This window comes from Pan paniscus, chromosome 4 (assembly GCF_029289425.2).
Source record: "Pan paniscus chromosome 4, NHGRI_mPanPan1-v2.0_pri, whole genome shotgun sequence".
Classification (NCBI taxonomy): domain Eukaryota; kingdom Metazoa; phylum Chordata; class Mammalia; order Primates; family Hominidae; genus Pan; species Pan paniscus.
The window spans coordinates 172,855,319-172,867,910 of NC_073253.2; the positions used below are offsets into that span (position 1 = coordinate 172,855,319).

At 47.8% G+C, this 12,592-nt stretch overlaps 1 protein-coding gene across 2 annotated transcripts in view; it reads right to left on the reverse strand.

Moving 5' to 3' along the window:
* LOC117980444 (protein FAM153A) overlaps positions 1-6,765 on the reverse strand; it is a 76,659-nt gene extending 69,894 nt beyond the window's left edge. Inside the window, exon 1 of one of the 2 annotated variants that reach the window (XM_055113067.2) lies at positions 3,047-6,765. In XM_055113067.2, the coding sequence (XP_054969042.1) occupies positions 3,047-3,368 (322 nt within the window). In that variant the 5' untranslated portion in view covers positions 3,369-6,765. Of the gene's footprint in view, positions 1-1,868; positions 2,175-3,046 lie in introns of those variants that run through there. The other variant, XM_063604323.1, reaches the window with a different exon arrangement.
* Positions 6,766-12,592: the final 5,827 nt, after the last annotated feature.

A 12,592-nucleotide genomic window follows, 5' to 3' on the forward strand; every position in this document is an offset into this window, starting at 1 on the left:
TAGACTGGATTAAGAAAATGTGGCACATATACACCATGGAATACTGTGCAGCCATAAAAAATGATGAGTTCACGTCCTTTGTAGGGACATGGATGAAATTGGAAATCATCATTCTCAGTAAACTATCGCAAGAACAAAAAACCAAACACCGCATATTCTCACTCATAGGTGGGAATTGAACAATGAGATCACATGGACACAGGAAGGGGAATATCACACTCTGGGGACTGTTGTGGGGCGGGGGGAGAGGGGAGGGGTAGCATTGGGAGATATACCTAATGCTAGATGACCAGTTAGTGGGTGCAGCACACCAGCATGGCACATGTATACATATGTAACTAACCTGCACAATGTGCACATGTACCCTAAAACTTAAAGTATAATAATAATAATAATAAAAATCACTGGAGAAAAATGGGAAAAAAAAGAAAAGAAAAAAATTGAAATCTATTCCAGAGAATTTTAATAACTGTGCCAAGAAAAAGCCTTCCTCTACACAAATAAGTTCTTTATTTTTAAGTTCTTTTAATCATTGAATAAACTTCAAAAGTTTTCCGTTATTTAAAAAAAAAAAAGAAAGAAACTTGTAGATCTGCAAAGAAGTACTTTGCCCGCTTTTAGAGTTTTTGATTATTTGATTTGAAAGAATTCCCTGTAAAACGAAGATGCACTTTTCAGCCCGGGCGTGGTGGCTCACAGCTGTAATCCCAGCACGTTTGGATCGCGGCTCACTGCAAGCTCCCCCTCCCGGGTTCACGCCATTCTCCTGCCTCAGCCTCCGGAGTAGCTGGGACTATGGGCGCCCATCAACACGCCCGGCTATTATTATTATTATTATTATTATTTTTTTGTATTTTTAGTACAGACAGGGTTTCACCGTGTTCGCCAGGATGGTCTCAATCTCCTGACCTCGTGATCCGCCCACTTCGGCCTCCCAAAGTGCTGGGATTACAGGCGTGAGCCACCGCGCCCAGCCCTAAAATTTTTACAAATGTCATTACAATAGTAAAAGACAGTAGGTGTCACGCAAAAATGTTAAAACCTTGATTTTTTCATTCGGCTTATGTAAAATTGATAATCACAGAAAGAGCTCACATTGTGAGAAAAACGTGTCTTCCCATTCAGGAACACAGAACCCACCTCCCACTTCCAAGTTTCCTTCTAAGAACCTTCAGTAAAGAACCGATCTACACAGGTGGATACGGATGTAAAACGGACAGTTTTAGGTGAGAGCTTTTCGCTACTGAAAATGACTCACGGTTTTTTTTTGTTTTGTTTTTTGTTTTGTTTTTTTTTCTTTTTTGGAGACGGAGTCTCACTCTGTCGCCCAGGCTGGAGTGCAATGGCGCGATCTCGGCTCACTGCAAACTCCGCCTCCCGGGTTCACGCCATTCTCCTGCCTCAGCCTCCCGAGTAGCTGGGACTACAGGCGCCCGCCACCACGCCCGGCTAATTTTTTGTATTTTTTTTAGTAGAGACGGGGTTTCACCGTGTTAGCCAGGATGGTCTCGATCTCCTGACCTCGTGATCCGCCCGCCTTGGCCTCCCAAAGTGCTGGGATTACAGGCCTGAGCCACCGCGCCCGGCCGACTCACGGAATCAGTTCTCTCATTAGGCACCTCCTATAATGTATATAACACCATGTTTTAAACGTGTAGGTTAAAAATAACACTGTGTATGCTTAGCTTTGTGAGTTAAATCACTCACACTCTCCACCAAGCGCTCCAGCTGGGGAATTATGAGGGATGCAGAGCAGCTGAGGCTCCATTTGGCACCACCCCTCTGAGGGTGCCCTCCGAGGCCCCATCCCAGGGGCTGCGGGGAAGCCGGGCCTGGGGACCCCCTCCCACCCTGGGCTGAGCCCCCACCCCACTGCCTGTGCTGCGTGTCCCCGGCTTCCAGGTCTCTGCTCCTGCACGCCAGGCAGCGATCCACTTCCGCGGCTTCGCCCTTGACAGCGCCCTGTGGATCTTCCGATTCGGTACCCCGAACCCCTGTAGACGTGGCCTAGGGAGCCCCGGACCGCCGGCCCCTGCGGCTGCCAAAGCCGAAGAACTTCTTCAAGGTGGTGAGTTCTTCTCAGACCCCCAACCACTGGCTCCTGAGCCGCGGCAGCTCCGTGTCACCTTTTCACCGCCCCCCGCCCCAAACCCAGCCCCAAATCCCCAATCCAACTCCAAATCCCCTATCCAACCCCCAATCCCCTATCCAACCCCCAATCCGCGATCCAACCGCCAATCCGCGATCCAACCGCCAATCCGCGATCCAACCCCCAATCCGCGATCCAACCCCCAATCCGCGATCCAACCGCCAATCCGCGATCCAACCGCCAATCCGTGATCCAACCCCCAATCCGCGATCCAACCCCCAATCCGCGATCCAACCCCCAATCCGCGATCCAACCCCCAATCCGCGATCCAACCGCCAATCCGCGATCCAACCGCCAATCCGCGATCCAACCCCCAATCCGTGATCCAACCCCCAATCCGCGATCCAACCCCCAATCCGCGATCCAACCCCCAATCCGCGATCCAACCGCCAATCCGCGATCCAACCGCCAATCCGCGATCCAACCCCCAATCCGCCATCCAACCCCCAATCCGCGATCCAACCCCCAATCCCCTATCCAACCGCCAATCCGCGATCCAACCCCCAATCCCCTATCCAACCGCCAATCCGCGATCCAACCGCCAATCCGCGATCCAACCCCCAATCCGCGATCCAACCCCCAATCCGCGATCCAACCGCCAATCCGCGATCCAACCGCCAATCCGCGATCCAACCCCCAATCCGCGATCCAACCCCCAATCCGTGATCCAACCCCCAATCCGCGATCCAACCCCCAATCCGCGATCCAACCGCCAATCCGCGATCCAACCGCCAATCCGCGATCCAACCCCCAATCCGCGATCCAACCCCCAATCCGCGATCCAACCCCCAATCCGTGATCCAACTCCAAATCCCCTATCCAACCCCCAATCCGCCATCCAACCCCCAATCCGCGATCCAACTCAAAATCCCCGATCCAAATCCCAATCCGCGATACCAAGTCTGCGATGTAGCCCAGAATCCGCGATCCCGCCTGGTCCACCCTTCAGCAGCGACACTGGCGGCCTCCGACCTCTCAGACCTAGTGAGCCTCGCAAAGCCGTTAGGCGCGCGCCTGCACCGCGGGGGCCGCCCGGCTCCCGGAAGCCGCAGGTGCAGGCGCCGCTGGGCTCGCGGGTTCTCCTGGGCTGGCCCGGGCTGCCCCGGGACCACGGACGGAAAATCGCAAGCGCGCGGCCCACCCGGCCTGAAGGGGAGGGCCCGTCTGGCCGTGTAGCCCGCCCCGCTCCTCCTTCCGAAGAGAGATCTGGTGCTGGCATGGGCACCCCGCGGCCACCGGAGTGGCTTCCCGGATGAGCCTGGCTTGGGCGCTGACGCTCTGGCCCTGGGGGCTGCCTGGCTGGTGTCACGTAGCGGAAGACGCCTGGAGAGTCACTCGCTCCTTCCCCCACCCGCCCCCACCGCTGCTCGTGCCAGGACGCGCAGTTTGCAGTTGCAGCTCTGGCACTGGCGCGGGATGGCGGAGCTTCCCTTGGATGGCGTCAGGGTCACCGAGTGCACCTGGTCTGAGGGTCTGCTCCTCCTGGACACCTCTCCGGATCCTGATCCCTGGCGCTGGGCAATCCACAGGATGAGACTGATCGGCTGCTGGCGAAGCCGACCGCCTGACTTTGCTGCCTGGGCGGCTGGCCCCGGGATCCGCGCTGCTGGGGACGCGGGCCTGGTCTGCGGTGTCCAGCCACTTGCTGCGGGCGCGCCACTTCTAGTCTGGTGGCTGCAGCCGCAGCTCCGCGCCTGCGGGGGCTGGCGGGCCTGGTATCTGATGTCCTCAGGGTCAAGTGCATCGCTCACCCACCTGAGTGAGGGTCTGCTCTGTCTTGACCTCCTCCAAGAGCGCAGGGGCCACCGGGGAGGCAATTTAGGAATGCCTAAATGGAAGGAACTGTCCTTTCTCTGTCTTTAAGAAATAAGCGGCTTTTGTTTTTGTTGTTTTTGTGATACCCAGCTACAGCAGAAAGCAAAGGGGATGCAGAGGTGAAGGTCCACAGCCAGTTCCTCTACTGATTCCCTCCAGGCATAAATGTTCAATCTAACGGCTTTGGTTGGCACTTTCACCTCAGCACTTACCTATGCCTACAGGTTTGTTCAATCACAGCTCTTCGATTTTGAATTATTTAATACCCAATTGTTTCATAATTTAATAACCAAACTATTTTAATAGTTTACCATCTCTGCAACCCTGAATTAATTTTTTCTTTGTTTATAAAACAATCGCTATAGTAAGATAAAAATCACAAAACACTTCCACATTTCATTGGGTTAAAAAAGCATTAAAACATTACACATAAAAGATAAAGAACATATTGGTTTCATCATAAAAATTATGGCTTTGCAAACTTTTTTTACATTTAGCTACATTCTTACGATTCTTTAACTTTTCACTGTTATTTTATACATTTTTAAAACAATGCATACCAGTGTTTAAAAAATAAATGCAGCATTTCATCTAGGACTGAACATATAACGCTGGTCAGCTTTTTCAGCATGGTGCAGGTGTGGGCCTCAGGCTGCTTTCTGTTTACATGTATCAAATGACATGACCATCTTAACTGCACGGGTACCATCTCCTCGGCTTCTTTCTTCTCCCCCAAAACTATTTAATGTTGCTTTAATGGCAACATCAATTTAACTAGTTTTGTAATTTCTGTACTTAATTGTCACATCACATTGTATCAGTTCTTTTTTTTTTTTTTTTTAAAAAGGAAAGCATACAATCTTAGTTGCTGGGCCAGTTCTTCTGAATCAATTTGAAATCACCTTTTTTCTCTTTCATAATAACTACTTATTTTAATCAACGAGTCAACAATTATTAGATATTAACTTATTTTTTCTAGTTAAAATTTTGCTATCTTTCAAATAATTCCAACTCTTACACACACATTTAATGTACATAACTGTAACATATACATATATAAGCACAGGTTAAGCCAGATCTAACATGAATTTAGATATGCCAAGAAAGCCACATGACCATTATTTACATAAATATGACCAGTGTTCACATTTATCAAGGCCAATGAATATTAAGGTGATTGCTTCAATAAGAAATTAGGTGAAGAATTATTTGTTGAATATTGTCAAACACTTTTTTACCTGTTAAAATTATTTAAGCCTGACCCAAATAATTTTTAAACTTTTTATTCTATCATGCCTATAGACAGCTTCATATATTAACCATTTCTGCTTTCGTGGTCCTTTGAGAATAGTATCTTAGTATGTAAGTGCAATAAATAAACAACTTTTAAAGGAATAAAGAAAATTGATATAAATTAGTCTGGAAAATCTAGTCTGTAGCTGGGCAGCCAGGTGCCCAGCTAAACCTCAAGGGATGGTTCTGTTAAAATGAAGAAAAGAAGAATAGTATGTAACAGAAGCCTGCTCTGTGGCCCCAGGTTACAGCTGTGGCCACCCAATCTGCCTTGTGCCTCCTTCTTCTCACACAGGTCACACTCATCCCAGCTCCAAGCAAGAAAGACCAAAGTCCCTGGCCAGGCGCGGTGGCTCACGCCTGTAATCCCAGCACTTTGGGAGGCCGAGGCGGGTGGATCACGAGGTCAGGGGATCGAAACCATCCTGGCTAACACGGTGAAACCCTGTCTCTCCTAAAAATACAAAAAAAGCCGGGCGCAGCGGCGGGCGCCTGTAGTCCCAGCTACTCTGGAGGCTGAGGCAGGAGAATGGTGTGAACCCGGGAGGCGCAGTTTGCAGTGAGCCGAGATCGTGCCACTGCACTCCAGCCTGGGCGACAGAGCGAGACTCTGTCTCAAAAAAAAAAAAAAAAAAGAAAGACCAAAGTCCCCTTCCATTACTGTATCCAACCCACAGTGCAGGTCCTGTGGGCCACGTGCTGTGCATTCCACCTGGTTCACAAGTGGCTCCTTGATGTCCAGTGACCTATGAAAAGTCATTCGTTAGACCAGACGTGGTGGTTCACGACTGTAATCCTCCCACTTTGGGAGGACAAGGCGGGCGGATCACCTGAGGTCAGGAGTTTGAGACCAGCCTGACCAGCATGGCAAAACCCTTTCTCTACTAAAAATACAAAAATTAGACAGGTGTGGTGGCACACGCCTGTAATCCCAGCTACTCAGGAGGTTGAGGCAGGAGAATCACTTGAACCCAGGAGGTGGAGGTTGCAGTGAGCCAAGATTGCATCACTGTACTCTAGCCTGGGCACCAGAGCAAGACTCAGTCACAAGAAAAAAAAAAGGCCAGGTGTGGTGGCTCACACCTGTAATCCCAGCACTTTGGGAGGCCAAGGCGGGAGGATCACGAGGTCAGGAGATCAAGACCATCCTGGCCAACATGGTGAAGCCCCGTCTCTACTAAAAATACAAAAAAATTAGCTGGGTGTGGTGGCCAGTGCCTATAATCCCAGCTACTCGGGAGGCTGAGGCAGGAGAATCACTTGAAGCTGGGAGGCGGAGCTTGCAGTGAGCCGAGATTGCGCCACTGCACTCCAGCCTGGCAACAGAGCGAGACTCTGTCTCAAAAAAAAAAAAAAAATCTAAAACCATTTTGATATTTGGGGAGGACAAATTCCTTCCTCTTGGTTTTTGTTTCTCTGATTATTTGTTTTTAAAAATAATCTTTATTTTTTTAACCTTTACTTTTCCATACATATTTTAAAATCAGGCATTCAAAATCTATGACAAGTCTTTTAGATTTTGACTAAAATTATATCAAATGTATAGCTTAGCTTGAGGGAGAATTGACACCCTTCAATATTGAGTATTCTGTCAATGGACTATCTTCTAATTTGAGTTATCCTTCATGTCCTTCAGTATCCTTTTTTTGTTTTTTGTGGTTTTTGTTTGTTTTGTTTTTTGTTTTTGAGACGGAGTCTTGCTCTGTCACCCAGGTTGGAGTACAGTGGCATAATCTTTGCTCTCTGCAACCTCCACCTTTGGGGTTCAAGCAATTCTCCTACATTGGCCTCCTGAGTAGCTGGGATTACAGGTGTGCACCACCATGCCCGGCTATTATTATTAATTTTTTTTTGTATTTTTAGTAGAGATGGAGTTTCACTATGTTGGCCAGGCTGGTCTCAAACCTCTGACCTAAGGTGATCCACTCTCCTTGGCCTCCCAAAGTGCTGGGATTGCAGGTGTGAGCCACCGTGCCTGGACTAGTTTCATTTTTATAACTTCTTTATCCCCTAAATTTCTTACAAATCTTTGACAATATTGCTAGTTATGTACTATTATGAATTTTTTTCTGTTGCATTATTTAATTGGCTATTGCTGGTATACTGGTATATGTAAATGTAATTGATTTTGTTTTTAATCTTGCATTTAGAAATGTTTCGATCTTTTTCTAACAATTTTCTGTATATGCTCTTGAATGCTTTATACTGACAAAGATATGATCTATAAATAATGAAAACAGGCTGGGCGCAGTGGCTCACACCTGTAATCCCAGCACTTTGGGAGGCTGAGGCAGGCGGATCACCTGAGGTCGGGAGTTCGAGACCAGCCTGACCAACATGGAGAAACCCTGTATCTACTAAAAATACAAAGTTAGCCAGGCGTGGTGGTGCATGCCTGTAATCCCAGTTACTCGGGAGGCTGAGGCAGGAGAATCACTTGAACCTGGGAGGTGGAGGTTGTGGTGAGCCGAGATCGCGCCATTGCACTCCAGCCTGGGCAACAAGAGAAAATCTGTAAAAAAAAAAAAAAAAAAAAAAAAAAAAGGAAGAAGAAGAAAGGAAGGAAGGAAGGGAAAGAAAGAGAGAGAGACAGAAAGAAAGAAAGAAAGAAAGAAAGAAAGAAAGAAAGAAAGAAAGAAAGAAAGAAAGAAAAAAGGAAGGAAGGAAAACAATTTTCTTTCTTTCAAATCCTCATACCTCTTATTTTTTTCTTGTCTAGTTGGATTGGCTGGGACATCCCGGACAATGTTGCATAGCAGGAGTAAAGGCAGCCAGCCCTGTGTTTCTTCTGATTTTAGGAGAATGCTAATTACATTTTATCATTTAAGAATGACAAGTTTTTGACAGATTACTTTTATCAAAATATCTTGAAGGTTTCAATGGATAGCCTTTATTACATAATTTGCTAATAGTTATATCATATAAAAATTTGAATAAGGCTGAGCACAGTGGCTCACGCCTATAATCCCAGCACTTTGGGAGGTTGAGGTGGGTGGATCACTTAAGGCCAGGATTCGAGACCAGCCTGGCCAACTTGGCAAAACCCTGTCTCTACTAAAAATACAAAAATTAGCCAGGATTGGTGGCATGCACCTGTAATCCCAACTACTTGGGAGGCTGAGGCAGGAGAATCACTTGAACTCAGGAGGCGGAGGCTGCTGTGAGCTGAGGTTGTGCCACTGCACTCCAGCTGGGCAACAGAGCAAGACCCTTCTCTCAAAATAAATAAATAAATAAATAAATAAATAAATAAATAAATAAATAAAAATTGAGGCCAGGCACGGTGGCTCACGCCTGTAATCCCAGCACTCTGGGAGGCTGAGGCAGGCAGATCACCTGAAGTCAGGAGTTTGAGACTAGCCTAGCCAACATGGTGAAACCCTGTCTCTACTAAAAATACAAAAATTAGCCGGGTCTGGTGGCAGGCACCTGTATTCCCAGCTACTCAGGAGGCTGAGGGAGGCAAATCACTTGAACCCAGGAGGCAGAAGTTGCAGTGAGTCCAGACCGTGCCACTGCACTCTAGCCTGGGCAACAGACTGAGACCCTATCTCAAAAAAAAAAAAAAAAAAAAAAAAAAAGAATAAGTGTTGAGTTTTATCAAATGCTAGATATTCATATGGTTTTTTATTGGTTGATGTGATGAATTATTTACTATGAGCCTATTCTTATTCTCTTCTTTTTGCTAAGGTGTAAACCTTAGCCTTTTAGGACGTCATTCTACTCGTATATCTTATATATTTCCTTTTGTTCAATATACTAGTATCTTTACATTGACTTTTCTGAACAGATGAGCTAAACAAAAACTTGAATTCCTTTCTTTGATAGAGTCTTCATAGGGCATTCTTCATACCTGCTCAAACACAGAAGGAAAGTTCTAGTATTGTGCTCATTTTGCAAATGAGGAAGGTAAGGCTTAAAGTGATGAAATTACCTGCTGTGGTCACACAGCAAGCAAGGGCTGGTTCTAGAATTTGGATTCAGACAACCCGACTTGCAGGATGTTCTTCTAGGATCAGAGTATCCTTAAGGGACACTCTTCCCACAGAATTTCTTTACTGTTCAGTAACTTTTCTGCAGCATCACAGTGGACTAGATAGGGAGGGTGTCCGGATGGGGGTGGAGTTTCCTGAGGTGTCAGAGGCACTGGAAGGTCTAAGTAACTTTGGATGGCTAAAATGCTCTAGGAATCAGAGTCACTTGGTACAGTAAGATATTCCTCTGGGCATTGTAGTGAGACTGTGTCTGTACAAAAACATACAAAAATTAGCTGGATATGGTGGTGCGCACCTGTAGTCCCAGCCATTCAGGAGGCTGAGGTGAAAGAATCACTTGAGTCCAGGAGTTTGAGGCTGCAGTGTGTTATGATGACACCACTGCACTCCAGCCTGGGTGACAGGGCAAGACCCTGTCTCAAAAAAGGTGTATACATATATGTATGTGCATACACACACACACACACACACACACACACACACACACACACACACGTAATCCTCTACGGTCAAATAACCTAGAAGGTAGGGTGTTCATATGCTCAAAGTAAGCTAGGATTTATGGTGTTCAGGGGAATCAGTGTGTCCTCATAGAGATCTGATCCACTGGAGACTCAGGGCATCCTTGTATGGTCAGAGTAGTGTCCTGTGGGTTTGCCTTGTTTGCGGATGATAAGCATGCCCATGTAGGTTCCAAGTGTATTGTAGGATTTTTTTTTTTGACAGAGTCTCGCTCTGTTGGCCAGGCTGCAGTGCAGTGAGTGGTGTGATCTCGGCTCACTGCAATCTCCGCCTCCCAGGTTCAAGCGATTCTCCAGCCTCAGCCTCCTGAAGAGTTGGGACTACAGGCACGTGCCACTGTGCCTGGCTAACGTTTATGTATTTTTAGTAGAGACAGGGTTTCACCATGTTGGCCAGGCTAGTCTTGAACTCCTGACCTCAAGCTATCTGCCTGCCTCAGCCTCCCAAAGTGCTGGGATTACAGGCGTGAGCCACCGTGCCCGGCATCTTGTAGGATTTTAAAAGGTCAGAGGACCCTGGGGAACAGGGTGTTAAGAGGATCCAAAGAGACCACATAGGAACAGATAAGATCTTAAAGGTGAAAGTCAGAGAGTCTGGGAGACTTGGAGCATCTCGGGAAGGCAGGGGTATTGGAGAGACAGGGCGTCAGGGCAGGCAGGTGTTCTGGGTCTACAGGCATTTTCATCATGTCAGAACACTTGAAGTATCCTTACAACATCACCAGCTTCGAGGTCAGACTGTCCTGGAAGATCACGCCGCGTGCATGGAGTTAAGATGTTTTGGAGGTTGGTCTGGCTGCATGATTCAGAGACTCCTGGATGTTCTGGGAGTCCAGAGCTGTGAAGGTTTTCAGGTAGGTCAGCATATCCTTTTGGTATTTGAATGCGGGAGATCAAGGTTTTCTGGAGCTCAGGTGGTCCTTGAAGGTTTGGGTAGACTTGAATGGACCTGTCATGGAGTAGAGTGCCAAGGTATTCTTGTGCAATCAAAGCATTTTCAGGAAATCAGAGGGTCCTGGATGAGCACAGTGTGCTAGGCAGGGGTGAGAGTATGGCAGAGTGAAGGTGTCCTGGCAGTTCTGGGATGTGTATTCTACAGACGGGTGAGAGTATGGCAGAGTGAAGGTGTCCTGGCAGTTCTGGGATGTGTATTCTACAGAGGGTCTTGCAGGGAATAGTTGCCTTGAGAGGACAGAATCTCGAGTTAGAATAATCGCCTTTTGGATTCAGGGGGTCCTAGTGTGTTGAAGCTGTGCTGGGCTGTCTGTGTATTGGGAGAGTGGGAGAGTGACAGTGACTAGGGTGCCTACAGACAACTCTAGGGCTGAGACAGCCAGAGTACACTGGAAGGTTGGAGAGCCCTGGCATTAAGACATCCCCCGTGTCAAAGGCATGTTGGATGGTCAGAGTGCTTTGGGAGACCAGGATATGTCTTTACTTCGTCAAAATAGTCCTATGGATCAGGCTAGTGTGGTCAGGGTATTTCCTGGGTTGGGGTTGGCATGTTGAGTGGTTTTTCAGTGTCAGCAGCACTTTGCAAGATTCAAGCAAATTGGGGGCTCTGAACGGGAAGGAAGGCAAGATGCCCTTGACGGTCTAGATTCTGTAAGGTCAGGAATTCCTTAAAAGGTTAGAATTTCCCAAATCTCACCATGTCCTCATGGTCTGGGTGACTTAGAGGGTCACGGAGTCATTGTGAGCCCAAGCTGTCGTGCTGAGTGTAAGGTACAGAGGTCAGAGCCTCTTGGAGGGTCTGTGTGTCCTAGAGAGTGAATGCATCCTCAGTGCCCTCAGCATTCAAGGACCCGACAGGGCCAGAATGGGTACCCCAGGCAGCAGGGTGCATTGTAATTCAGTGTTCTCTTGTGAGTCCAAGCTGACTGCGTGTCACTGGGTCTTGCTAGGTTAGGACTGCCATGGGGTTCAGGGTGCTCCAGGAGGTCAAAGTGTGTCCTAGGGTAGGGTAGAAGGGTTAATATTAGAGCAGTGTTTCCCAACTTTACTGCTGTTATGGACTGAACGTTTGTGTCCCTCCAAAATTGCTATGTTGAAGTCCTAACACCCAACGGGATGGTATTTGAAGGTGGGGATTTGGGGAGGTGATTAGGTTTAGATGAGCTCATGAGGGTGAGGCCCCATGATGGGATTAGTGTCCTTACAAGCAGAGGAAAAGAAACCAGAGCTGGCTGTTTCTCCACCATATGAAGGCACCGTGAGAAGGCAGCCACCTGCAAGCCAGGAAGAGAGCCCTCACAGGGGAGCCAAATAGGCGGACCCCTTGATCTTAGACTTCCCAGCCTCCAGAACCGTGAGCAATAGAAGTCTACTGTTTAAGCCACACAGTCTATGCTATTTTGTCATGGCAGCCCCAGCTGACTAAGACCCACGGGCACTCGGTTCTCCTGGAGATCTTGATACAAGGCAGATTGTGACTCAGTAGAACGGAGGTGGGGCCCAGGGATCTGCATTTCCAACATGCTCCCATTGCTGGTGCTGCTGCTGCTGCTGATCCATGGACCACAATGTAAGCATCGAGATCCTAAAGGATTCTGATTTCCTGTCTTGAATCATCAGGGTGTTTTTAAAGGACCTGTATGACGGCATGACCCTGGGAATCAGACTGTCCTGTGGGTACAGTGTGTTCCAGGGGGTCCATGTGTCCTCACTGGATCAGTGTATCCTGAGAAGCAGAGGTGGAGCGTTCTGGGTGTCAGCGTGTCCCGGGGGATCCTAAGGTCCTGGGCTGTCGCATCATCCTTAAACTGTCAGAGTGTCCTGGGGATGTCAGAATGTACTTCCCAGGTCTAAGTAACCTCAAG